This window comes from Camarhynchus parvulus, chromosome 4A, assembly GCF_901933205.1.
Source record: "Camarhynchus parvulus chromosome 4A, STF_HiC, whole genome shotgun sequence".
NCBI lineage: Eukaryota > Metazoa > Chordata > Aves > Passeriformes > Thraupidae > Camarhynchus > Camarhynchus parvulus.
Window position 1 is genome coordinate 18,520,979 of NC_044600.1, and position 26,805 is coordinate 18,547,783.

The 26,805-nt window shown below is 57.4% G+C and overlaps 1 protein-coding gene across 3 annotated transcripts; it reads left to right on the forward strand.

Annotated features, from left to right (window-relative positions):
* Positions 1-26,157, forward strand: LOC115914932 (Krueppel-like factor 5). 3 transcript variants are annotated; one of them, XM_030967810.1, is made up of 5 exons: positions 1-146; positions 14,944-14,991; positions 17,727-18,630; positions 21,351-21,410; positions 25,430-26,157. In XM_030967810.1, exons 1-5 carry the CDS (start codon positions 123-125, stop codon positions 25,606-25,608), a joined length of 1,215 nt encoding a protein of 404 aa, XP_030823670.1. In that variant the 5' UTR covers positions 1-122; the 3' UTR covers positions 25,609-26,157. The 3 variants fall into 3 exon arrangements, with proteins under 3 accessions (XP_030823670.1, XP_030823669.1, XP_030823671.1); XM_030967809.1 differs by lacking the exon at positions 1-146 and adding an exon at positions 3,617-3,934; XM_030967811.1 differs by lacking the exon at positions 1-146 and adding an exon at positions 14,529-14,551.
* Positions 26,158-26,805: the final 648 nt, after the last annotated feature.

The window sequence follows — 26,805 nt, forward strand, 5'->3', positions numbered from 1 at the left end:
GGCGCGGGGCTGCTCCGGCAGCTTTGCAGAGCTTTGTGTGCCGGCCGTGGGGACAGGCGAGCGGGGCCTGGCCACGGCAACCCGCGCTCGGCCCAGGGAGGCACAGCCAGAGCGGGCTGGGGATGTCCACCACGGCCCCGAGACAGGTGGGTGCTCCGGCCTGGGGGGGTTCGTGCAGGGAGGGAAGAGCTGCTGCGGGAGGGAAAATGGGCCAGGGACCCCCAGGCAGGGCCGGGCCCCTTCCCCAGCCCCCCCTCCTGGGTGGGACCTCAGTGGGGGCTCTGGGGGTCCCTTGGGAGCCAGCCCAGTGCTGAGGTGTGAGGGTGGCTGTGGGGATGCTGGGGACAGGCTGGAGCTGCCTCTGCCTGTGCCTGGGGTCATGTGGGGAGTGGGAGCTGAGGTTTGCGTCCCAGCCTGATCCAGGTTTCCTCAAAATTCGGTGCCTTTCTTGCCTTTTAGCTGAAGTCTCTGTAATCCGGGGCTTCACCTGCCTCCTGCTCCCTTGTGAGAGGAAGGAGGGTCTGGCTGTCCTTCCTCACCATTCCCATGGATCCCGGGGTGCCGGGATCCGGGATCAGGGGTTGGCTCCCCAGTTCTCCCCAGCAGCCCCAGCCCCTGGGTTGGGACCCCCTCTCTGCTCAATCCCTCCCTGCACAGGATCTCCCTTCCCAAACCCCCTCCAGCCTCTCGGTGTCGGCTTTTCAGAGGGGAATTCTGCGTGCGAGGAGGGAGGAAAACGTGAACAATGTCGGGAGGGAGCGCGCTGGTGGCCGGGTCACGGGGAGCCGCCCTTATCTCTGCGCCATCGCGGGTGGCACGTGGGGACACAACGGGACCGGCGGCGCCCCCGGGCAAAGGGCCGGGACAGAGAGGGACCCAAGGCCGCTCTCCCGGGGCAGATAAGGGCACTGCCTGCCTTTGGCCCATCCCTGCCAGGAAGGGCAGCTCCGCCTTGGGAAATCGTGGATTGCTCCCTGCTGGGCAGGAGCAGCCTGCAGTGAGCCCTGCTCCTGGGATTCACCTGGCTGGGCATGGGATGGAGAGAAAGAGAACACTTTTGGTTTTTATAATGGAATCATGGAGTGGTTTAGGCTGGCAGGACTTTAAAGCTCATCCCATCCCACCCCTGCCATGGCAGGGACACCTTCCACTGTCCCACTTAAGCTCCTTCAACCAATTTTCAAGCCCATCCTTCCTAGGAATCCCACTAATTCTCATTTCAATAACATTCCCAGCTCTCTTACTACCCTCCCTAGACAATCGATGAATTACTAACTGACTCAACCCTCCAGCTATGATTTATCAACCTAGTCACAAAACAACTCATAATACCCCTAGACAAAAAAAGGACACAAATGAGCCTTAATTTTAACATCCCTCATAATCATCCTGCTCCAAACCTCAATGTCCAGCCTGGCCTTGGGCACTGCCAGGGATCCCGGGGCAGCCCCAGCTGCTCTGGAGCACCCTCACCACCGTCACCACAAAGTTCCTCCTGTCCCCGTGTGGTCCTGCAGGGCTGGTGACACGTCCCCCTGTCCCTGGCATCCCCTGGGAGCCCTGGTGAGAGTTCCAGCAGCAGCACAGCTTCCCTGAAAACAAAACCCTGCAAGGCCAGAGCTGTTCCCGTGCTTGCTCTCCCAAGGGCTCACAAGCTCTGCTCTCTGGGGTGCTCAGCCCCCCCAGCCGATGGCTCTGGTCCCTGGTGTGGGGTGGCAGCTGTGACACCAAACCTCTGCTGTGGCTCCTGCTCTGAGCAGTCACAGGCCCCATGTGAGGGCCCTGGAGTGGCAGGAGTGCCATGGAACAGGCACTGCCCTGCCCTGGCAGCACTGCACTGCTCTCCCTTTGCCCAGGGGGTAGAGCAGCCTCAGCCCCCCCACTTTCTTCCCCTGCTCCTGTGGTCCCCTGGAGCTGCTGGGATGTCCCCAAGGTGGTGACAGCAGCATCCCTGACTGTGTGGGATCCTGCCTGGGACACACAGGGAAGTGGGGAACCTGGGGCTGATTTGGGATGGGTGAACACAGAGAGGGGGAGGATCCAGGCTCTTCTTTGGGGAGGGGCTGGGGACCATCAGGGCTGGATTGTCTGGAGCAAAATGGCTTTTTTTTTTTTTTTTTTTTCCCCAGTTCTTTGCCAGAAAGGTAATTTTTATTCCCTTTATCTCTGGATCTTTACACTCCTTCCTTTCCAGAAGTGAAACCCAAACACAGTTGCCTGGTGTCTCCATAGAACCCTGTGCCCTCCTACCTGTCTGTGCTTTTCCAGCTGTCGCTTTTATTTTCCTTTAGGGTTTGTCCCTTTTATTTTTGATCCTTCTCCTTTATTTTTGATCCTTCACTTTTTCTCCCTGGGAATGAGAAGTGTGAGCAAACAGGAATTTCCTCTCAAAATTAGTTTTGATACAAAATTGACCCATTCATGCAAAAATGGCATCTTCCTATTGAAAAGTACCCATGTCTGTAAAAAACTGGAATATCCCCCTTGTTTCAGTGCAGGGGACTCAGTCTGGGGACAATGGCCCAGCTGGGGGGTGTTCCAGGCCTTGGGGTTGGGCTGATCCCTCCATCCTGATGGTGGTGGAGCTGGGGGCGCCCTGGAATGAGGCCCTGGAAGGGCTCAGGGATTTGGTTTGGGATTGGGATTGATCCTGGAGTGCTGGAACTTCCTGGGCTCTCTGTGGGAGCAGGGCTGGTGACAGAGTTCAGGGTTGGGATCAGGGATCAGATCCTGGGGTATGGGATTATCCTGAGATCCGTGTGGGAGGCTGGTGACAGAGCTCCTGGCCACCCACTTGGGGATGGAATTGGGGTTAAATCCTGGGGTTTCCTGACCACTCTGTTGGAGCATGGCTGGTGATGGAGCTTGGGTTTGTGTTGTAGTGTGTTTTTTATTTGGCAAGTTTACTGCGACAGGTTTGGAAATGGGCATCAAATCCTGGAGTGCTGAAACTTCCTGAGCTCTCTGTGGGAGCACTGCTGGTGCCAGAGTTCGGGGTTGGGATCAAGGATCAAATCCTGGGGTGTGGGATTGTCCTGAGCTCTGTGTGGGATCATGGCTGGTGCCCGAGTTTGGGGTTGGACTCGGGATCAAATCCCGGGGTGTGGGATTGTCCTGAGCTCCGTGTGGGAGCACGGCTGGTGCCAGAGTTTGGGACTGTGGATCAAGTCCTGGGGTGTGGGATTGTCCTGAGCGCCCTGTGGGATCATGGCTGGTGACAGAGTTCCTGGCCACCCACTTGCAGTTGGGATTGAATCCCGGGGTGTGGGATTGTCCTGAGCTCCATGTCGGAGCATGGCTGGTGACAGAGCTTGAGATTTGAATCCTGGGGCGCTGGAACTTCCCAAGCACGTTGTGGGGTCACGGCTGCTGACAGAGCTCCCGGCCACCTGCTCAGGGTTGGCATTGGCATTGAATCCCGGGGTGTGGGATCGTCCTGAGGTCCCTGTCGGAGCCCGGCCGGTGGCAGAGCTCGCGGGCTGTGTTTGGGGTGCTGCAGCGGCCCGGGCTCGCTGCCGGGGCTCCTCTCGCCCTTTTATGAGCGGTGTCCCAGGCGCCGGGAGCCTGATTGGCTCCGCACCACCGCCCGCTCCCGGGGCCGCTTCCTCCTCCCGCGGCCAGGTAGAGCCTTCCCGCGGCCAGGTACAGCCTTCCCGGCCTCCCACCCGCGCAGCTCGCTCCGCCTCGCCTCAGGGGGATTTTTCCCCTTCCCCTCCCTTGTTTCTCCCCCTTTTTTCCCTTTTCCCCGTTTCCCGGGCCTGTTTCCCTGTCCCGTGCGGGGCGCGGGGGGATGAGCAGCGGGCTGGTGGACGCGGCGGTGTTGGCACCGCTCAAACCCGTCAGCATGTCCGGGGAGCCCAGCGAGGACAGCCCGGTCTTCGAGGACATCAAAGGCCCCTCGCGGCCCCTGGAGACCCCTCCCGAGCTGGCGCAGGTAAGCGCAGGGAAGGGGCCGCTCCCGCCCGCTCAGGTGCCCCTGGGTTTGGGCTGAATTCTGCTTTGTTTCTCCCGTCGTGGCTGCGACACCTCCGTGGCTCTGTGGGCTCCCGCTTCCCCCTGAGCTGGCTTTTCTCCTGGGCGTGTTGGGTTTCGTTCGGGAATTTTGGTTTGGGTTTTTTGCTTCCTCTCTGCCTTCAAAACTCCCCGGCGTCCCCCGTGTGGGCTCTGCTCCCGCTCCAGGGTTCAGTCCCTGTCCCCTGGGCTTGGCAGGCCAGGGGTGTTCAGGGGCTCTCCCACCGGGAAAGGTTTTGGGGTCGGGATTGCTGTGCCTGCGTGTGCTGGACAGGACACAGGACCTTATTTTCCATTTTGTTTGATTCTCTGTACTTTTCCACTACCGCCATGGGGAAGGCATGCTCCTCGAGATTCCCTGGCAGCATTGCCCCCAGATAAAGGCCGGGATGAGGCTCTGGGGTGTTCCCGCGGGCCCCCCCCTCTCCGCCCACCCCATGTGGGGGAGCAGGCTCCGTGTGCCACCCCCAGAGCCTCCGGCCGCTCTTCCTGCTGCAGGGAGGGTGAGGCGGGCCGGGCCCCACCCTGGAGCCGAGGTTTCCCCTCTTCCCGCTCCGTGGGGCGCGGGGTGCCCGGGGTAATGATTAACCCCAACCCCACGGCCCCAGCGCCATTTTGAGCGGGGCGGGAGTGCTGCGGGCCCGACTCCAGGGCCACGCAGGGCCCCCCACCCGGCCTCTGCTCCTCCAGAGACCCCCGGGAGGCCACCCCAGCCTGGGTGGCACCAGCCAGGCTTGGGGCCACGTCCCCAGTGCCCCTGCTCTGCTCCCCACGTCGCCGGAGTGCCCAGGGCCATTTTGGGCCTGTGTCCCACAGAGGGAGGTGAAGGCCGTGGCTCCATCCCTGGATTTCCTGGAGCTCCAGGATCCACAGGGGCTGTCAGTGGTGCTCGTGGCTGTGGGGTCAAACAGGGGAGCCATTCCTCCCTCCCCTGTGTGGTTTCTGCCCCTCCGTGTGTGGTTTGGGGATCACCTGGATCAGAGACGGGTGGTGGCTCTTGGAAAGCTGGGATTGTCCCCAGGGCCTGTCCTGGGGGAAAGCTGTCAGCTCCCTCCAAACCCCCTAAAATGGGCTGGAGGAGGGTGAGCTTGGCTTCTTGCCTTTTTCTGTCCGGGTGGGATGAGGCAGTGTGGCCTTGGCTGGCCATGAGCGACCTCCTGTCCCCCTCATGGGGACACCCATGGTTTGGGACACCCGTGGTTGGGGACACCCTCACCCCACCCCATCCCTGCTGCCCTTCCAGGGGAAAGGTGCAATTTCTCCTCCCAGTTTGGTCCCACTTTTCTCTGGGGCAGTGGCAGCTGAGGGGTGGCCTTGGAGGTGTCACCCTTTGCCAGTGACCCTCCTGTGTCCCTCCTGGGCAGTGGGATCCTGGCACAGCAGCTGTGGAGCCGGCCAGGTCCCATGGATGCCATGGATCCCCAAAGCCACGCAGGGAGCAGGGCTGTGCTGGGACACCCCGAGAGCCCCGGCTGGAGCCCACAGCCCCTGGGCAGGAGTTTCCATGGCCTGGCCCCTTTCTCCCAGAGGCTGTGGTGCTGTGGGAGCCCTGCCTGGAGGCTGGAGGAGCTGGAAGCTGCAGGGCTGGGGAGCCTTTGCTCCAGAGGGTTTTTATCAGCTTGACAAGGCAGGTGCCAAAGGCTGTGACCTGTCAGGCTCCAGCTCGGGGCAGTTCCTGTGCTCTGGCTGCCCGAGCTTAGGAAGAGGCAGGAGCAAATCATCCCTGTGATTTCAAAGTCCCACTGCCATATATCCCCCTCAAATTGCTTTTCAGGTGGGAGCTCTTTGCTGTCAAAAATTTTATTGGATTCAGCTCAGGTGGAAACAGATCCTTTGTGGAATTTCCAATCAAATTTTCCCTTTCCTTGGCTTTTCCAACCAAAAAAAAAAAACAGAGAAAAGAGGAGGGAAAAGGGCTTGTGAGAGGAAAGGACTGTTCATTCCTGATTTGGGTCAGATCAGCCAGAAAAAGCATTTTCCTCTTTAAATCTCCAGTGGCTGATACTCGAGGGAATAAATAATAATAATAATAATAATAATAATAATAATAATAATAAATAATAATAATAATAATAATAATAATAAAGTAATGTCCAGGGAACATTCCAGGAGAGGAGGAGCTGATCCCTTTGTGTGGCTGTCAGGTTCCCTGGATGAGTGAGGGGCCTGGGGGTTTATCCTTGCTCCCACCTGGCTGCCACAGCATTCCTGGGCCCCTGGGGCTGGAGAAGCATCCTGGGATCACCCGGGGCCGGCAGGGGCAGGGCAGGAATTGGCTCCTCCAGGCTCCCCTGTGGCTGTGGGGAGGTGGCTCTGCCACCTGCTGTCCTTGAGGGTTTGGGAAGGCAGTCCCTGTGTCCCCTGGGAATTCTGGTGTTGGGGTCCAGAGCTGTTGAGAGAGGGCAGGAGCTGCTGGGAAGAGACAGAAGGACAAACCCCCGACCCTGTCTCTCGGTTTAACCCCTTCCTGCCTGTGCCAGGCCCCAGGGCAGTTGTGGTGGGGCTGGTGAGCTCCTGGTGGGGCTGAGGCTGTGGTGGGAAACAAGGAAGATGCTGATGAGTGTGGAAAGGGATTTTACTTGGCTGCAGGCTGAGGAACAGCAGCAAAGGGCTCCCTTTGTGTCCCCTGGTCCCAGTTCCTGCCCCACAGGCACTTCCCCGCCCTGTCCTTGGCTCTCTCTGGGCTGAGGGGGGGCTCAGGAGGAGTAAAACATCTCCAGCATCTGGGGGGTGCTTGGACACATGAGATGGGATGAGGAAAGTGCTGTTCCCTGCTTTTCCTGGCACTTCACCTCCTCAGCGCTGGGAGTGGCACTGCCAGACCCTTCCAGCAGCATGAATCAACTGTGGAACAGGGTGCAAGTGCTGTGCTGCTCCTCTGACTTCATCTTGGCAGGGCTTTTGCTCCTGGATCACAGGAGCAGCTGGATCCAGCATTTTTAGGAATGCTCCAGCTTTCAGGAGCTGTTTCACTCCTGCCCTGTCCCTGTGCCACGTCCTGCACCTCCTTCAGTGCATCCTTGTCCTGAATGTGGCTGTGGTGGCTTGAGGGTGGCTGTCCCTTGGAGCAGGGGTGGCTTTCCCTGCTTCTTGGTGCTCCAGTGCCTGGGAACCAGGGTGATGGTCAGGGCCAGGAGATCCTGCCTCCCATAAATAAAGCTCCTTTACTTTTTAGGAGAGATGTTGGAGTGCCCAGCACAGCTCCCAGGGGATGATTCATTTCCTTGGAATCTCAGGAGCTGCAGGCAGGGAATAAATTTGGCTTTTCTGCAGGGAAAGGGGAGATGGCTGCTTTGGAATTTTGCTGTGGATCTGGAATGAGATGCCTGGAGAGAATTCCCTCCCTTGAGGATCCTCCTGGCTTTGGAGAAGTGTTCAGAAATTCCATGCAAAATCCATTTCCAAAGGGTGCTGGCTCCAGGGAGTGCAGGAATGGGGTGGGAGAGATGGGAAGTTAAATCTTGCCAAGGAGGAATGGGAACACCTGATCCCTCTGGCATGAGGATGGGTTTGGGAGCTGGTGGAGCCTTGCATGAGGGATCTCCAGAGGGAGGGATCCTTCCCTCTGTTTTGCTTTGGGATCAGCTGATCCCAATGTTTTTGGGACCAGCCTGTGGATTTACAAGTCTGATGGGCTTTGTGCCTGGCAGGTGTCTGCAGGGCGACAAGGAGCTGGGACAGATTCCCAGAAATGATCCATTTATCCCTCTGATTTTGGTGGAAGACCCTCAGGAGAATCCCCTGCCTAGGAGTGTGCCAGGGGCTGGTCCCACAGCAGAGCAGCTCCAGAGCCTGCAGGAAGCTCTGGGTAGGACCAGTGAGCCCAAACCCAGCCCATGCCAGGGCTTCATCCACAATGTTCATTATTGGAGTTTTCTGGAGGCCCCAAACCCCACCAAGCTCCCTGGGCAGGAGCAGGAGGGAGTGAGGAGCAGGATGGAAGGAGGGGATGGATGGAAGGAGAGGTAGGATGGAAGGAGAGGCAGGATGGAAGGAGAGGAAGGATGGAAGGAGCAGGAGGATGGAAGGGGCAGCAGCATGGAAGGAGCAGCAGGATGGAAGGAGCAGGATGGAAGGAGCAGCAGGATGGAAGGAGCAGCTCCATGGAGCAGCACAGCCGAACTCTGAGCCGCGGAGCTGCGGCTCTGTCCCGGTGGGACAAAGGCTGATTGTTCTGCTCGGGAAGGGGACGAGGATTCCAGGTGTGCCGTGCTCATCCTCCTCCCTGCGACCTGCCAACCGCTCGGATTAGCTGGGAAAGCGCCTGGTGGTTGGTGTTTTTTTCCTTTTTGGAAAGCTGGGAAAGGAGGGAACGAACGGGGAGCTCCGGATTTCCCTCCAGCTCCTCCTGAGCGCTGTGCGGGAGGCAAATCCCGTCAGCTGAACTCCCTGCCCAGCTTTGGGGAATGCATTTCTGGCCCGTGTATCACCGCCCGGGAGTTTTCCCCCTCTCAAACCTGTTCGGTCACCTCCCGGCGCTGTTTTGTTCTCCTTCCCTGCTCCAGTGAGTTCTTTTATCCAACCCATCCACTGCAAATAATCGCACTTACGAGCGTCTTGTGAGCTCGATTACAGTGTTTGCTTTCCTCGTGCTCCATTGGCGAATTCCCGCAGTCACAGGGGCCGCCCGGGCTCCGCGGATTGGAGAACTCGTGTTTACAATTCAGATGTTCTCAGAACTTGAGCTAGCATGAAAACCCTCCAAAAAAACCCCCATGGGCTGTTTACCACATCAAAGAGCTTCTGCCCCGTTCAAGCTCGGCTTGAAACTCAAACAAAGAATCTTTCATTGAGTTCAGAAATGCTGCTAGAATTCTTGGAAAATTATTGTTTTCTCAGCGTGATGGGGAGGGACCTTCAAGTTCCCACCCAGAGCAGGATTTGTGAGTATTAAAATGCATTTCAGGACCTCGCTCTTTGTAGGATTTTCAGTGCAAGCAGGAGAAGGGAACAGCACAGAATTCATTGCCGTGTAGCTGCTCTGAAAGCACAGGTTTATCCCCAAAAGCCGGGTATTATCCATCCCTTATCAGATCCCTCACACCTGAGGTGATTTATCTCATGGATCTGAACCCATCGTGGAGAGGCCAGAGGATGTGGGTGTTCTCCAGCCCATCTAACCATGGGGTTTTTGGTTGTATATTTATTTACCCCAAATATTTTAATGTTGTCTCTACAAAATCGTAATTTTTGCTGCTCCTTGGGGACATTTCAGGGAGCTAAACCCAGGAATGGCTGGATATAGTAAAATTCCTCACAATGAACAGGTTTGATGTTCTCTAAGCTGTGGAAAAGCCCCAGATTTGTTGGGAAAATCAGGGCATCTCCCCAGGTGCTCATCCAAAACATTTCTGAACGTTTTGTTCTGGGAAGCTTCCAATATTTGGGTTTTTTGTGGTTCTGTGGTGTGGGAGGAGCTCAACTCCATTAATTTGGGGTTTGCCATCCCCTGGGGGATGCCAGGAATGTCCCAGGGCTGGCAGTGCCCAGGCTCCCAAATGCTCCCCTGGAGCTTCTCCAGGGCTCAGAGCTTCCTCTGGGAGCTGTTATTGGCCTGTGCCATAATCAGCTTCCCTTAATTAACAGCAGCTGGGGATTCCTTTATACAGGGAAAGTGTGGAAAGGGAGGGTTTGGGTGGAGGGCCCTGGATATCTGGAGGAAACTCCAGATTTCTGCTGCCAGCACCACACCAGAAGCACAGAGGTCCCTGCTGGTGGCAGGGGGTGGAATCAGGTGATGGTTGAGGTCCCTTCCAACCAAAACCATTCCAGGATTCCATGGAATAGCACAGGGCACGTGGCAGGAGTGGACGTGCTCCAGTGTCCCCCTCAGTCCCTGTTCTGGCAGATCTCCTTGGCCTGGAGATGTTCAGCCTTGGAGGAAGGGTTGGCCCAACCCAAGGCTGCCTCAGGGTTTGTTTTGTTTTCCAACTGCTCTGGGAGGAAGTTGGGGCTGCAGGGATGGGGGGATTTGCTGTCTGCACGTGAAACCTGACCTTGCCCGGGGTCTGCCCTGTGGTTTGCCTGGTAAGAAGGGAATTTGTGGCCTCTTTGATGGGATCTGGGTGCCAGGAGGGCTCCACAAGCCCCAGCAAGCAGCCAGTGACTCATTCCATTGTCAGCCCTGGGAGCTGCCTTGGACAGGAGAGTGAGCTGCCACAGGGGCTGGGGGAAGCAGAGTCAATCCCACCAGCTTTCCCTGGAGCTCCAAACCTCTCCCACAGCACCTTCAGGACCTGGGGCAGGGATGTGGAACTGGGGGAACTGGAAGGTCAAAGACAATCCCAGTGTCTTGTTGGCAGGGACAGGTGGATAAATCTGTCCAGGTAATCCTGGGGATTGTGGCCTCCAGGAGTCAGGGAGAGGCAGTTCTGGGATGGAGCAGAAAAGAGGAATCCTGGGGATTGTGGCCTCCAGGAGTCAGGGAGAGGCAGTTCTGGGCTGGAGCTGAGTCCAGAAGGAGCAGTGGAGCTGCAGGGGGCCCCTGCTCCTGGCTAATTCCAAATCCAGAGCTGATTTGTGCCCATGTAGCCCAGGGTTCCTTGAGTGTTTTGGCTGAGGCTGGAGCAGCTCCAAGCCTCTCGATCTTCCAGGAGTTGAAATGACATTAAATTATTTCACTTTTCCCAAAAAACCTTCCAAGGGGCTGTAGCAGCTCACACCAGGGATCAGCCCAGACCGACCTCCAGGAGCTTTGGTGGAAAACCTCCATTGCCTTCAGGGGCTTCCCCTCAGCCTTTGCTGAGCAGGAGCAGCTCAGAAATCGTGGAATGGGAATATCCCGAAAGCTGTGGAGGTCCAGCTCCCTTAAACCCTCATGTCCTCCCTTCCCACACTTGGAGAGTTGTCCTCACATGGGCTGGAGCAGTGGGAGAGGCCATCCCTGATTCCCACCTCCCTTCCAGCTCCGTCCAGGGCTGAGGTGGCTCTCAGTGGTCCTGCAGAAGTGGGATCTACCCCAAAAATGTGGATCCACCCCAAAGTCACCATGGCACCCCCTCCACCCCCACATCTGGAGATGCTCCTGTGTCATTCCCTTCCCGCTCCGTGTCTCCAAGGTTTTGTTATTTTTCACTCCATTTATGGCTCTGTTTTTGGAAAGGTTTCTGCTTGCTGCTGGAGCCTGGCTCTTCCCAGCTGCTCCTCCTGCAGCCCCTTGACCTTGGAGTTGGATGAGGCTGTTTTCCCTGGCTCCCTTGGCCTTTGGGATTGTGGCATGATCCCAGTGACAAATTCCTGAGCTGGATTGCCTTTGAGGGAGCCTTTATCAGCTGCTGGAGGGAAGGAACTGCAAACACAGCCAGCAGGTCTGGGAGTGGGGCTGCCTGGATGGAGATTCCCAGCTTCCCTGGTTCCTGGGAACTCATCATCTGCTCAGGGAGTTCCAACACGAGGGCAGGAAAGAGCACTGGGATAACCCTCCCCATCTCCTGGGCCAGCCATGGGCACAAACCTGGAGAATGAATGAAATTCCATGAATGGTTTGGGAGCAGCACCTCATCCTGGAGTGCTCTGAACACCCAGCTTGGGGCAGGATGGGGTCTGACATCCTTTGTCTGGCAGGAACTGGGGCAGGAAAAGCGGAAATGTCTGGGGTGGATGATGTCAGCCTTGGGCTTGGTCACCTTGGAGGTGTTTTCCAACCCAAATAATCCACGAGTGCCTCGAGGGCAGCCCCTCACCCTGGAGTGCTCGGAGCCCATCCAGGGCCTCCCTGGGCCCAGCACATTCCCACAGATTCCATCTGGGACAGGCTTTGTTGTTTACAGCAGCAAACGTTGGGCACTTGAAAGGAAGAGTCCCGGGGCTTTCTTTGCTAATCCCGTTTTACAGAGAGTTCCAGGAGACGTGAGGAACAAACAGAAAATAACGTCGATCCAGGTCGGTATCAAACCCAAATGATCAGAGGATCAAATATTTACCCAGGTCAATATTTAACCAGGAGACAATAAATGCTGATATTGAACCAAATCTGGATATAAATACAGGCTATTTATAAAGTGAGCCTGCAAAGGGGCACTGCCAGGGCCGTGCCAGGGGGGTTGATTGATGATTATCCTGCCCATTGTTTGCTGATTCCCTTGGAGGCTGCAGTTTCGTGCAGGTGCACAGAGGAGAAAGAGCCGGGGCTGGGTTGTGGCACCACGGCCGTTGTGCCACACCCGTGCCCAGGTCCCTCATCCTGGGACAGCCCCCTCTTCCTGCTGGAGCCACCTGCTGCTGCTCCCCCATTCCTTGAGCCCCCAGGTCCGGGAATCATCAGTCAGGGACTGGTTTGTGCTGGGGGGACATTGCAGATCACCCAGCCTGACACCTTCCTCTGTCCCAGGGTGCTCCAAATCCCAATGTCCAGCCTGGCCTTGGGCACTGCCGGGGATCCAGGGTGGGCACCTGTGCCAGGGCCTGCCCACCCTGCCAGGGAACAATTCCCAATTCCCAATATCCCATCCAGCCCTGCCCTCTGGCAGTGGGAGCCATTCCCTGTGTCCTGTCCCTCCATCCCTTGTCCCCAGTCCCTCTGCAGCTCTCCTGGAGCCCCTTCAGGCCCTGCCAGGGCTCTGAGCTCTCCCTGGAGCTTCTCCTCTCCAGGTGAGCACCCCCAGCTCTCCCTGCCTGGCTCCAGCCCTGGAGCAGCTCCCTGGCCTCCTCTGGATTTCCTCCAGCAGTTCCACATCCCTGTGGTGCTGGGCCTCAGGGCTGGGTGCTCCTGATGCCCAGCATGGACACAGGTGACATTTCTCTTGCCTCCTGTCCCCAGAGCTCTTTGCAGCCCCCCACGCTGGGGCTGGCTGTGAGCAGGAGCCTGGATCCAGCTGGGAGGGACTCTCCCACCTGGGAGAAGGGCTGGGAGCTGTGCCCAGGCAGGAGTGGGCCCAGGGCTGGTGAAATACCCCCAGGTCCCCCCCTGTGCCACCCTCAGAGCTCTGGTGCCTGTTTAGCAAACACTGATTTCCCTCCTGTCCCCTGGTGCTCCCGGGAGGTGACAACACCTGATGTTCCTCCTGGGGCCGTTTGTCATTTATCACCTGCAGATTAGGAGATGTTTAATCAGGGGACAGCCAGTCCCACCCCAGCCCCAGCCCAGCTCTCCGTGCTCGTGGTTAATCCGGGTTTATCTGGGGCCTGCCAAGAAATGTTTGTGTTGGACTCTGCTTGAATCGATCTCTGTGCTGATAACAGCTCCCCCAGGCTGGGACATCTGATCCAGGCATAAATCCCAGGCTCCTGCAGGATTTATGGGAACTGCCAGGGCTGGAGGGGCTCATGTCCACCCCTATGAACCACTGGAAAATCCTGCTCCTGGAAAACCCCCTCTGGACTGGTGGGATGGCGTTGCTCTCCTCACTGAGCAACTGGTTTTACTGGGGCTGGGGGATTCACACCCTGCAGCTCTCCCAGGGGCTGCTCCTGAGGTTATCCCATCCTCCAGGGAATTTTGGCCACCAGGTTTGGGTGTGCTGAGTGTAACAGTGCTAGTCCAGAGACACAAACTGCTGTCCTGTGGCCTTTCTGGAGTGGACAAAGTGCTGCTTTGTGCCTTCTCCATGTTTTTATTTTGGTTTTCTTTCTCTGACAAGTTGGGGAGATGATTCTCCAGGGTCAAACTTGGGTGACTTTTGAGGGAAAATCCCCTCAGAATTCAGTGCTTTGGCTGTAAGAGGAGTTTCTTGTTGGCTTTCCCTTCCTGAACAGCTGCAAATCAAAGAGGGTGGGTTGAGGTGGGATTTTGGGAAGGAATTCCTGGCTGGGAGGGTGGGCAGGCCCTGGATCTCTAGCAGTGCCCAAGGCCAGGCTGGACAGGGCTTGGAGCAGCCTGGGACAGTGGAATGGGATGAGCCTCGAGGTCCCTTCCAGCTCAGCCATTGTGGGGCTCTGGGAAGGATCCCAGTCCCTCTGGCCTCCCAGAGGGTTTGTTGGTGTTTCCCCTTTCCCTGACTCGTGGTGGCTGCTGGAGCTGTGGCCATGCAGTCAGGGCTCTCTGGTGCCTCCTGCCCTCATCCTGGTCCCCAGGGCTGGCCTGGCCATGACTGTGAGGGAAACTGGGCCCATAACCCCACTGAAAACCTGCTGGCTCTTCATCTGCAAGGCTCTGAGGCCTTTCCCCATGAGCCCACATTTGTGCACTGCTGGGATGAGCTGAGCACCCTGTGTGTGGGATCAATTCAGTCCTGCCCAAAAGAGCCAGGAAATGGCTCCTTCCTGCAGGGGGGATGGGCTGAGCATCCCAGGTCACTGCTGTCCATGGAAGGGGACAGGCAGAGGAGGTGAGGTCTCCAGCTCTGAGATCTGAAACTCCTGGCAGTGAGCAGGAGAACGGTGTGGGATGAGAAGGAGCCCACAGGAGCCTGGCAAATACTGGTTTGGGATTTGGAGGAATCCCAGATCTCTTCCCCTCTTCTTGGTGCTGCAGGGCTGGGGCCTGTTTGGAGCACTGACCTTGGAGAAAGGATCTGGGTCTGAGGGATCTGGGAAGAGCCCTGAGCCCTCTGTGGGAATCTGGGAGAGGCAGAGGCAGCAGAGGGAGAGATGCAGGACGTTGGTGAGCTCACTGTCATCTGTGTGGGGGTGATAAAGGGATTTAAGGTGCTGTGCCTCCTCAGGAGAGCTTGGTACTTCCCATTTGTCTCTTCTTTCCAAAGAGGCTTCCCTGTTCCTCCTTGGACAGGCTCCAACCATGGTGGGCAACCATCAGCCCGTGGTGGGCAACCATCAACCCGTGGTGGGCAACCATCAACCCATGGTGGGCAACCACCAGCTGCTTCCATGGTGTGGGGCGGCAGGAGACACCATTGGCAAGGGGGACACCTGGAGACCTGGGAGGCTTTGGGAGGCTCTGGGGGTGCTGCCCTCGTTGGCCAGGGGAATTTGAGGGGTCTTTGGGGTGGCCAAGGCAAGGAGGACACCCCACTAACCCAGCTCTGCCTCCCACAGCTGCACCCCATGAGGATGGACCAGCGGATGCCGCCGCTCATCCTGGAGGTGAGCACCTTCCCTCATTCCTTCCCCTGCATCCTCCTGCTCCTGCTGGGAAGAGGGAGCTCGGGAGTGCCCAAGGGACTGAGCTGGGACATTCCTCACTCCCTGTTCCTACTCCCCCCTTCCATCCCCACTTCCAGCTGGGACACGTCCCTCCCTCTCTGCCAGTCCCCTGTGTGTGTGTCGCTGTCACCTCCATGGCCTGTGTGTCCCCACGGGCTGTGGGGCACAGCAGTGACAGCCAGGAGCACCTGAGTGCTTGAGTGGCGCTTGGTCACCTCAGTTGTGCTGGTCTGAGCTGAGGACTTTGTAGGATCACAGAATTGCTTAATTTGGAGAAGCCCTCTCAGACCATCAGGTCCAACCATTCCCCAGCACTGCCCAGGCCACCACTGACCCGTGTCCCCAAGTGTCACACCATTTGTCCTTGGTGCCCAGCTGGAGCAGGAATTGTTTTGTCTCCCTGCTCTGTGCACAGAGCTCACCATCCCCTCATGTGAAGCCCAGACCCCACACTAAAGCAGTACAAAATGTGAAAAATAGAAAAGCTAAACCTGAGGCATCACCCTCCATGGAAATTCGGGTCCTCCATGGAATCCTTTAGTTTGGAAAGGCCCTTTGAGCTCCACACTTTTCCCCATTTTCTCCTGCCTGTGGTAGGAGGACCTTCCCTTGGGAACTGGAGGTGAGAAAGTGAAATGCCAGAGATAAGGGAAGTGTGAAGGAAATGGCAGCCAGCACTCACCCTGCCCTGCTCCTGCCAAGTGGGGCCGTTCATGGCTCAGGAATGTGTGGCATCCCGAGCTGCCCGGGGCGAGCTGATTCCCAAGGGAACCTGGCCCGTGCCAGCCCGGGTGCCAGGAGTGCCCAGGGCTGGGCTCCAAGGCTGGGCCGTGGTTCTCCCGAGGGAGGAACCCGCCCAGCCCCAGCAGGGAGGGGTTGGAGCTCTCCATGGGGATGGAGTGGAGCTGCAGCCCTCCCAGCCTTCCCTGCTGATGCCTCGGGGTAAAGAGGGAGGGCAGGCACCAGGGACAGGGCCCAGGGAATGGCTAGAGCTGTGCCAGGTGGATAGCAGGGAAAGGTTCCTTATCCAGAGGGTGCTGGACACCAACCAGGTTCCCCAGGGAATGGAGCTCCAGGAATGTTTGGTCAATCAGGGTGAGGTTGTTGGGGTGCCATGTGCGGGACCAGGGGCTGGACTGGATGATCCCTGTGGATCCCTTCAATCCTTGGGATATCCCATGAGTTCACAAGCAGCTTTAGGCTCTGCCTGAGCCAGGGTTCCTTCTCCAGAGGGGCTTTGGAGCTTCCTTTAACCAGGACAGGAACTTGCAGCACCTCCACGTTTGATGAGGACAGCGGTGTCATGGTTGATGCCCATAGAGGTGTTTTCCACACGTGACAATTCCCTGGTTCTGCAGGATTCCCAGCTGTGTGTGTACACACAGCACCCTGGCCCTGCCCTGCCCGGCCTCCCGAGCTCCTTCCCGAGTGGCCCAGGGTGCCCTGGTGGCTGTCCCCTGCCTGGGTGACAGCCAGCTCAGCCATGTGTTGCCAGCAGGGCTCCCTAAGGTGCAAAGGCTCTGAGTGAGCTGCAAGCTCCGTGATCCTTTCCCTGGAAAGGGCCAGGAAATCTCTTGGCTCCCACCCAGCTTTGTTAAGAGCCCTGAGGTGGCAGCAGGGCTGACTTTGGCCCATGGCACCGTGGTGACACAGTTCAGGGCTGGAAGTGGCTCAGGGCGTGGGCTGAGCTCAGCTCCTGCTCCTGGAGTGTGCTCCAGGCTCTGCCAGGGAAACCTGGGCCTTTTCCAGCTGCTCTCCGTGGGAATGAGGGCTCTGACACTTGGGAACCACGCAGTGAAGGGCTGGAGCTCCACACGAGAGCTTGAGTGCTGGGATCTGCAGCCACAGCGGGCAGAACTGAGTCACCCAGTGCCAGAGGATGGATTTCCTCGAGGATTGCTCCATCAGGGTGCTGGGTTGTTGGGCCTGGATCCAGTGGGATGCCCCAGCAGGCAGGAAGCAGGAGGGGAAGGAGCCCAGAGGTTCTGGTAGCTTGGAGGAGCCAGGCTTGTAAAAACAGCTCTGTAAAACCAGAACTAACCCAAAGGTTAGGCCAGGGCTGAGTCACTGCCCAGGTGAGGCAGGAAGGCAGGAACTGTTCCCATTTCAGGCTCAGAACACGCTGGATTAGTGGCAACATCACTTAGATTTCTAGGCCTGAATTATTCCCAATTAATTAAAGGTGTTGTCCTAGAATTCCTCAGTTCATTAAAGATACTGTTCCAAAATAAAGCGCTCCTCAGGCTGCTGAGTTTAAAGGAGACCAGAGCCAGCATGTCCAGGGTGGGCTGCAGATCCAGTGTGCCTGAGGTGTGATCCTGGCTGGATTCATCCCATCCCTAGTGCTCACTGCTGCTGCTTGCGTGGCCAAAGCTTTGTACCCAAAGCTTGCTTCCCTTTATCAGGTTTGATTTCTGTCCTACCTGCATCCTCTCCAGGCTGCCCGGTGTTATCAGGGAGATAGGGAGGGGGGAAGTGGGGCAGAGGACGCTGATTCAGCCCTGGGGAGTCTGGCTGAGTCAGACCCGGAGCTAAATCACCTCAGCTCGGGTTCCTGGGCCGTCGCCACCGCTCCCTCCATTTCCTGCTGGCTCAAACCGCCGCGGGCCGTGTTCCTCCCCCCGCTGGCAGTCAGGGTCAGCGTTCCCAGCCCCGTGTCCGTGTTTTTGCCGCAGGCACGCTCAGAGATGGACAAGTACCTGTCCAGCGAGGTGCCGCCCGTGCCCATGCTCCCAGACAAGAAGTACCGCCGCGAGAGCGCCTCGGTGGTGGACGAGTTCTTCTCCACGGAGAAGCCCAGCTCGGCGCCCTACAGTGTGAACATCAACGTCATCCTGCCCGACACCACCCACCTGCGCACGGGGCTCTACCGGCCCCCCAAGCCCGTGGCCCCCTTCCCGCAGATCAAATCCGAGCCTGGCAGCGCCTTCTCCCAGCCCTGCTCGTCCTCCTCCGGCCCCACGCAGACCCTGCCCGACTTCACCAGCGTGTTCAGCATGCCCCAGTCGGTGGCGGTCAACAACATCTTCATCAAGCAGGAGATGCCCGCGGAGATCCCGCTGTCAGCCCACCCGCAGCAATCCCAGCTCTTCCAGCTGCCCCTGGGCGCCGCCAGCGCCGACATTCCCACCCTGGCCTCCTCCTCCAGCAGCACCACGGCCATCAGCTGCCTCAGTGGGGTCACCATGTCCACGGGCTCGGTGGCCAGCGTGGCACACAGAGCCGTGCAGCCAGCGGGGCCCCTCAAGCAGTACCCGCACGTGGCCCAGGGACAGGGCAGCTTTGGGAACATCTCCGGGCAGTTCTATCCCGCCCCGGGGGTGACTCTGCCCCCCTCGCCCCCCAACTCGCAGCCCGGCAGCCCCGAGAACCAGCCCGAGCTCATCAACACCATCTCTCCGCCGCCCTCCTACGAGGCCACCTTTGGACTGAAGCTGGTGCAGTCGGCCCAGGTGCCCCCAGGGCCCACCGGCGTCGGGGGCCTCTCCCAGGGCCACGTGGTGATGCAGCCCCCCAAGTACAACCGGCGCAACAACCCCGAGCTGGAGAAGAGGAGGATCCACCACTGTGACTACCCAGGTGTGCTCACAGGGCCTCTGGGGGCTCTTGGTACCCTGAGGGTGGGTGGGAGACTCCAGGGAGGATAATCTGAGATCCTTTTGGGGTGAAGCTGTGGATGGAGCCCCAGGGAAGTGGGAGGGAGTAGAAGAGATTAATCCCACCAGCACAATGTGTCTCCTTCCCTCTCCCTTTACACTCTGGCAAAAGTGACTCAGCAAAGCTCCTAAGGCAGGGATGCTCCTGGGAATCTGCTCCTGGGAATCTGCACTTGGGAATCTGCTCCTGAGCTGTTGCTTTGCTCTAGTCCTTCCCAACCCCAAGCAGCCACTGAAGCCACTCTGCCATTCCCATTCCCCCTTCCTTTCCCTCTCTCTCTCACAGTGGGTGGAAAACCAGCAAGGAATTCCCACCTGCTGGACTCTGAGAGTTCTGATCTTCCAAAGAGGCAATGAACTGAACATCCCTGTGCCATCCTTCATGGCTCCACGTGCTGCAGCAGGAGCTGTGCAAGGGCATTCATGGAGTGCCTTGGGTTGGAAGGGATGTTTAAAGGGATGTCATCCCACCTCCTGCCATGCACAGGGACAGCTTCCTGTCCCAGCTTGCTCCAAGTCCTCAAGCTGGGGATCGGCCCAGAGCAGCTGTGGCTGCCCCTGGATCCCTGGAAGTGTCCCAGGCCAGGCTGGACAGGGCTTGGAGCAGCCTGGGACGTTGGGAGGTGTCCCTGCCCTTGGCAGAGGGTGGAACTTGAGTGAGCTTTCATTCCAACCCAAACCAGTCTGGGATTCCATGGCACACACCAGGGAAGCAAATGCCATTGAGAGCCACTCCCGGGCTCAGGACACACCTCCCACTTCCTGGGCTGATCCCCAGGGCTGAGCAGCTGTGGGTTAGCAAACAGCTTTCCCGTGGGGGTGTGTGAGTGAGGAAAGTCACTTCCTAACTGCCTCGGGGAGATTTACTGACCCTTTCCCTGGCATGGGAGTGGCTGAGGCCAGCCCAGAGGCTCTGCCTGCTCCAGATCCCATCTCCAGCCATGATGCCAGGAGCTGCATAAGAACAGGAGAGGCTGAGAGAGATCTTTCTGTGCTTACACCTTCCCACTCTCTGGCACCCTGTGGATCAGGGACTTTCTGAGCCACAAGCTGCCAGTGGTTGATGGTTTGTGCTGAATTTTTTATCTTCTGCTGGTATCAGGCACATTCCTCGTGTCTGACTGCTCAGAGGCTCATCCTGCAGGATTTGCACCAAGGCAAAGCTGCTCTTAGCAGGATTTTGGTCTGTGGTGCAAAAAAAAAAAAAACAACCAAAAATACCCCCCAATCTATGCTGAATAAATCCTGGGTCTGTATATGCAGAGATGGAGCAGAGATCCATGTGATCCCTCCCTCAAAGGTTCAGCTGGAGGTGACTCCAGTCAGGAAAAATGGTGAGGGATTCTCACCAACCTGGTCTCTGTGAGGAATGAGAGGGGCTTGGAGACTTCACACCTGGAACCAGATGGACATGAGAGAGCTGTTGGTAAAGTCCCCATCCAGAACCTTGCAGGGGCTGAAGGGGCTCCAGGAGAGCTGGAGAGGGACTGGGGACAAGGGATGGAGGGACAGCACCCAGGGAATGGCTCCCAGTGCCAGAGGGCAGGGATAGATGGGATATTGGGAATTGGGAATTGTTCCCTGGCAGGGTGGGCAGGCCCTGGCACAGGTGCCCAGAGCAGCTGGGGCTGCCCCTGGATCCCTGACAGTGCCCAAGGCCGGGCTGGACACTGGGGCTGGGAGCAGTGGGAGGTGTCCCTGCCCATGGAATGGTAAAAGCTTTGAGCTCCCTTCCAACCCAAGCCATTCCTCCATTCCATGATCTCTCTCCCAAATTTGAGGGGCTGCTGAAGCTTCAGAGCCCCAGAAGCAAAACTGAACAGGGTCACCACCTCTTGTCCCTCCTGCCTAGGAGGAGAAAAGCAGCTCCTGCCCCACCTGAGCAGGACAGGACCAAGGGCTGATCCTGAGCAGGAGGCTCCTCTGGGCTGGCTGGAAACACTGGGAGGAAAAATATCCCTGTGCTGCTTGTGGAGATCATAAAAATGCAAATTCATATTTGAATGTCCTCATCAAAACACAAAGCAGCAGGGCCAGAAAGGGCAGCAGAGGCTTCCTTAAGCTTTATCCAACTTAAACTTCAGAGGAGTTAAACTGACTCCTTTTGAGATACCTGCTGTTGGAACTGTTCCCCAGCCATGGTGTTTCTGTTAAACACTGTCTTTGATGAAACCTGTTCATGCTGGTCTTGTGAAAACACTTCCCCCTGGCCCTGCTCTGGGACCTGGAAGCCAAGTTGTGACTGTCCCTGGCTGTTTCCTGCTTCCTGGAACATTGGTACCACGTCTGCTGGGCCAGGACTGTTACAAAACCCGGCCTTGCAAAGTCCTGTCAGCTCTGAGTGGGGCCCAGAGAGACAGGGCAGCACAGAGCCAGGAACGTGGGGGAATCAGGGCTTTTCATCCTGGTGCTGGAAGGGGGGTTTGAACCTCTGTGCTGGGCTGTCCCCCCCTAATTCCCAGCACAATTCCCATGTGGCAGGAGGAGGTGTTAAAGTCTCTCTGCCTAAGAGCAAATGCTCCTGGAGCCCAAGCCAGGCTTGTTTGCATGGCCCAGCTCTGTCCCTCCCCTCAAATATCAGAGTTTGTTTGAGCAAGGGCCCCTTTCTCACAGGGAAATTGTGCTTTTTTTCTGTCCTTGCAGGTTGCTCAAAGGTTTACACCAAGAGCTCCCACCTGAAGGCACATCAGAGGACTCACACAGGTAAGAGCAGCTCCAGGAAATGCTGCCAGCCTCAGGTACCAAACCCCCACAAAAAGGGCAAGGTTAGGTGGGATATTGGGAAGGAATTCCTGGCTGGGAGGGTGGGCAGGCCCTGGCACAGGTGCCCAGAGCAGCTGTGGCTGCCCCTTGGGCAGTGCCCAAGGCCAGGTGGGACACTGGGGCTGGGAGCAGCCTGGGACAGTGGAAGTTACCGTGGTTCAAGATGGGCTTTAAGGTCCCTCCCAACCCGATCTGTTCTTTGAATCTTTGATTTTTTTGTCACTCTGAGCTCTTCCCTTGAGATGTCCCAAATCCTACCCAGGGTTGATCCTGCTGATCCTGCAGGAGGGCTGCATAAGGCCTGTGCTGCACCTTTAGGATCTCTGAGGAGACCAGGGCATCTCATCTGTGTCAAACCCCCGCACCAGGGCTCCCAGGGAAGGGGAGGAGCCCCTCGTGTCTCCCTGAGTTCCATTCCCTCTGAACCCACCCAGGGATGGGCTCCAGTCCATGAGGGGATGGACTGAGGGTGCCACAGGGAGCCCAGCAGGGAGCAGCTCCCAGCACAGCTCCCCTGGGCTGGTCCCAGCTCCGTGACACTCTGCATTCAAGCCCTGGTGCCCTCATTAAGGCATTTATTATACCTGAAACATTATCAGATCCCCAGGTAGTCCAGGAACCATCAGTGCCCTCATAAATCTCTTTTATAGGAGGGCTGATCTTTACTGAGAGCAATTAAGCCAGGCCCAGAGTTCACTTCTGTTTTTTATGAACAACGACCAAAGCCTGTTCTGTGGCTGGGAATTGCTCCTTGCTCTTGGCTCCGTTCCTTGCCCCCCTTATCAGCCCTTCAAACAAAGAATTTCATCTTGTGCCTGAGCCACGGTGGTTCTTTGGCAGGGGCTGGGCACGAGGGGCTGGAAAACAGCACGGAAGGGCTGGAAGAAAGGGAACAGGAAGGATGTTGTCCCAGAGCTGGGTGCTGATAGGGGTTTATCACAGTCTGGAATCAAGCCTTTAAAATTAAATTAAATATCTCTTGTCCCTTCTGGTGGGAGCTCTGTGCCCGGGACAGGATCCATGAGTTGGGTGCCTCCTTACCTATCACATATAAAGATGTACCCAGGAAAACCTGGGTGGGTTTGAAATCCAGGAAAATTCTGTGGTTTTCCAGATTTCCCAGTAATTATGCAGGAAATCCAAGTGGCTTTGCCTCCTTTCTTTCCCCTGCTCTTAGAGGAAAGGGTGGAGAGGTGAGGGAGGGTGTGAGCTGAGCAGTCAGGACCACTGGTGGTGGTGTGGGATGAGCAAAAAGCAGGGAATCCAATCCAGAACCATCCTACAGTCCTGGCCCAGCTTCTCTGCATCCAATGTTTTTAAGCCTTGTGTTTTGCTTTGGAGGCCTTAGCTGTGCTGAGCTCCTCACCAGAGCTGCAAGAGCCAGGGCTCACCCCAAATCCCGCCTCAGCTCCACCACCCAAAGAGTTAAAAATGTCCCTTCTCCCATTCCCTGCCTGACAAGTGCCTGGTCTGGGAGCTCTTTCCTTGTGGTTTCCGTTGCCATGGCCGGCTGTTTTCCTCTGCTGGAGCCACCATTCATTTCCTGGGTGCCATTGTGAGGTTAAACATAAACCCCCGGGGCGGGAATGCCACCCTGGATCCTTTGTTTGAGCCCGCCCTGCCGTGCTGTCCCGGGAGAGGCAGCCAGCTCCCGGGACAATGGGGAACCTTGGGATTGTGTCCTGGACATCCACCTGGCATTGTTTGAAAGCAAAGGGCTTGACCCAGCCAGGTGACCTGCAGGGGACAAGGTCTGGGCTGCAAGGGACAAATCCTGCCTTGGGGAAAATCCTTCTTTTGGGAAAATCCTGCTTTGAGGAAATCCTACTTTGGGGAAAATCTTACCTTGGGGCAAATCCTAACTTTGGGAAAATCCTGCCTTTGGGCAAATCCTGCCATTTTGGGGCAAATCCTGCCTTGGGGCAAATCCTGCCTTTGGAAAATCCTGCTTTGGGGAAATCCTGCTTTGGGGAAAATCCTGCCTTAGGGAAAATTCTGCTATTTTGGGGCAAATCCTGCCTTGGGGAAAATCCTGCTTTGGGGAAAATCCTACTTTGGGGAAAATCTTGCCTTTGGGAAAATCCTACCTTGGGGAAAATCCTACCCTGGGGCAAATCCTGCCTTTGGGAAAATCCTGCTTTTGAGAGGATCCTCCTTTGGGGAAAATCCTATTCTGGGGCAAACCCTGCCTTTGGGCAAACCCTGCCTTTGGGAAAATCTTACCTTTGTCTTGGCATGTCCCAAGTCCCATAAAACCTCCACCAACTCCTTGTAAATCCTCTGCAAGTGCTGTGTTTACCTGAGCCATAAAAAGCCCTCTCCCTTTCCCATGGAGCAGCATCCAGGGGTTTTTGGAGGAGTGGGATGTGCTCTTGCTGCTCTACCTCCTCCAGGTCCATGTACCCATGGTTTTGTGTTTTATCCACTGCAGGCAAGGCACTGGAGACCTTGCTGGGGCTGATTTCACTTCCCTGGCCAAACGTGGCATTCCCAGCCCTGGAATTGTTCAAGGCCAGGTTGGATAGGACTTGGATCTAGTGGAAGGTGGAACGTGGTCTAGTAGAACCTGGTCTGGGGAAGATGGGCTTTAAGGTCCCTTCCAAGACAAGGCATTCCAGGATTCCCTGGCTCTGTGGGAGGAAGGTCTCCCTGGGAGCACGGAGAGGAAGGAATCCCTAGAAGTCACTGTAGGAATCCCTGGAAGTTGGTGGAACCTGGTCCGGGCAGGGTGGAACACGAACGGTTTTACGTCCTTCCCAAGCTGAGCTGTTCCAGGATTCCCTGGTTTCATGGAGCAGCCTGTGGGAGGAAGGGCTCCCTGGAAGCACGGGAAGGTCTCCCTGGAAGCCTGGGGAGGAAGGAATCCCTGGAAGCACGGCAGGGCAGGGCACACATGCCCGTGCACGCGTGCTGCGTGCGGACGTGCGCTCCCGCCGCCGCTGCGCCCGGCAGTTGGCCCCGGGAAGGGTAAATATTTGAGGTCGGGAATGTCAGCACATTCCCTGAACCCTGCCTGCCTGTTCAAGCTGTTAAGAGGAGCACTAATATTTGAGAGCACCACGCCCTGCGTGGGGACAGGGCTGCAGCCAGGGCTCAGCCCCGTGGCCCGGCGGGAAGCGGCTGCCCCAGCGCAGTTCCCAGCTGGCTGGGAAGGTGCTGTGCTTGAATGGATTTCGGTTGGGAATGGGTGTGTTTGGGAGGGAGGGGGAGAGGGCACGGGGGTGACATCACCTGAATGCACTGAGGGAAACACAATGGGTTGTGTACAGAGCTGCTGGCAGGGGAACTCGGAGGTGTGGAGCATTAGGTCATGGAATCCTGGAATGGTTGGCTTTGGGAGGGGTCTTTAAAGGCTGTCTGATCCTTTAGAGATGTCTTCCACTAGACCAGGTTACTCCAAACCCCATCCTACCTGGCCTTGAGCACTTCCAGGGATTGGGCAGCCACCAACATTGGATGGTGGTTTCAAAAAAATTTAGATTTTTCGGATTGAAATTTAGATTTAGAGCCCTGTCTTCCTCCTGGTGCCTCCCACCACTCACAGCTTCCTTAGGAATTTCTGACTTTTTATTTGAAAAAAACCAACCTAATTCACAAGTTGTTTTCTGCCAGGAATGCTCCAAAATCCAGCAGGAACTTGAAGAGCACCAGAAGGCAAAGTGGGAGGGGGTGAAGAGGGGCAGGACCTGGCTGGTGCAGCTCAGTCCCTCGGTGGTGCTGGGCTGTGTGCAGCCCTGGCAGTGCCAAGGAAATTGGGTGTCTCCCAGGGGCTTGGGGGTGTTTTTGGGAGGCTGGGCAGGGGGTGGAGAGGGACAAGCAGCTCAACCCGCGCTCCCTCAGCAGGGCTGTGCACACCAGGGAGCCCTGGCAGTGCCACTGATGGGGGCATCTCCAGAGGCCAGGGGTGGGGGTTTTGGGGGGGCTGGGCACACGTGTGACCTGTGGCTGTCACCGGGCAGGTGAGAAGCCCTACAAGTGCACGTGGGAGGGCTGTGACTGGCGCTTCGCCCGCTCGGACGAGCTCACCCGGCACTACCGCAAGCACACGGGCGCCAAGCCCTTCAAGTGCCTGGCGTGCGGCCGCTGCTTCTCCCGCTCTGACCACCTGGCCCTGCACATGAAGAGGCACCAGAATTAGGAGCTGCCTCCCTTCCCACTTCTCCGAGAGCAGCTCAAACTCTTCCCTTCTCCCAGGGAAGGACCTGTACATAGGCACGGCCCAGGCGGCAGGAGAGCCCTGCCAGCCCGGCCCCGACGCTGTCTGGTCTTACCAGAGACTGGAACCCCCAGCTCACCTCAAACCAGCCCTGACTGCAGACTGAGCTCCTGACAAGGCTCCTGGTGGCACTGGGGTGCTGGAGCTTGGATACCCAAGGGCTTTCTTCTGGCAATCCTGCTATCTGTTCATCACTCAGGAGCAACTTGGTGTCTCAAGGCCCTTTGGGATGGGTTTTGCCCCTTTGGTGAAGCCCAGGAGGATGTGACAGCTTGGCTGTGACAGCTCGCACTTGGACTCTCTAGGACAGTCCCATGGCATAGCCATGGATGTGACCATGGACGTGGCACCTTATCCTGTGGTGTGACCATGGGTGTGGTACTGGTGCCATGGTGTGGTCATGGATGTGGCACCTATTCCATGGCATGGCTGTGGATGTGACACTGTCCCCATGGTGTGACCATGGATGTGACCCTGTCCCCCATGGTGTGACCATGGATGTGACACCAGTGCCAGGGTGTGACCATGGGTGTGGCACTGGTGACATTGTGTGGTCGTGGATGTGGCACGTGTCCCATGGCATAGCTGTGGATGTGACACTGTCCCCCATGGTGTGACCATGGATGTGACACTGGTGCCGTGGTGTGACCATGGATGTGGCCCTGTCCCCCATGGTGTGACCATGGATGTGGCACTGGTGCTGTGGTGTGACCATGGATGTGGCCCTGTCCCCCATGGTGTGACCATGGATGTGGCACCAGTGCCAGGGTGTGACCATGGATGTGGCCCTGTCCCCCATGGTGTGACCATGGATGTGGCACTGGTTCTGGGGTGTGACCATGGATGTGGCACCAGTGCCAGGGTGTGACCATGGATGTGGCCCTGTCCCCCATGGTGTGACCATGGATGTGGCACTGGTTCTGGGGTGTGACCATGGATGTGGCACCAGTGCCAGGGTGTGACCATGGATGTGGCCCTGTCCCCCATGGTGTGACCATGGATGTGGCACCAGTGCTGTGCCAGAACAGGAGCTGTGCCCAGGACTGTTGGCTGTGACAATCCCAGTCTCTGTGGGGGCACAGAAGAACAGACCTGTGACAAACTCACCCTTCAAACAAG

Excerpts from the sequence above, each read along its gene's own strand:
- LOC115914932 (XM_030967809.1), top strand. The coding sequence starts at position 3,791 with ATGAGCAGCGGGCTGGTGGACGCGGCGGTGTTGGCACCGCTCAAACCC. Across the intron at positions 18,631-21,350 it reads CCACCACTGTGACTACCCAG|GTTGCTCAAAGGTTTACACC; the intron begins GTGTGCTCACAG and ends CTGTCCTTGCAG. Across the intron at positions 21,411-25,429 it reads ACATCAGAGGACTCACACAG|GTGAGAAGCCCTACAAGTGC; the intron begins GTAAGAGCAGCT and ends GTCACCGGGCAG.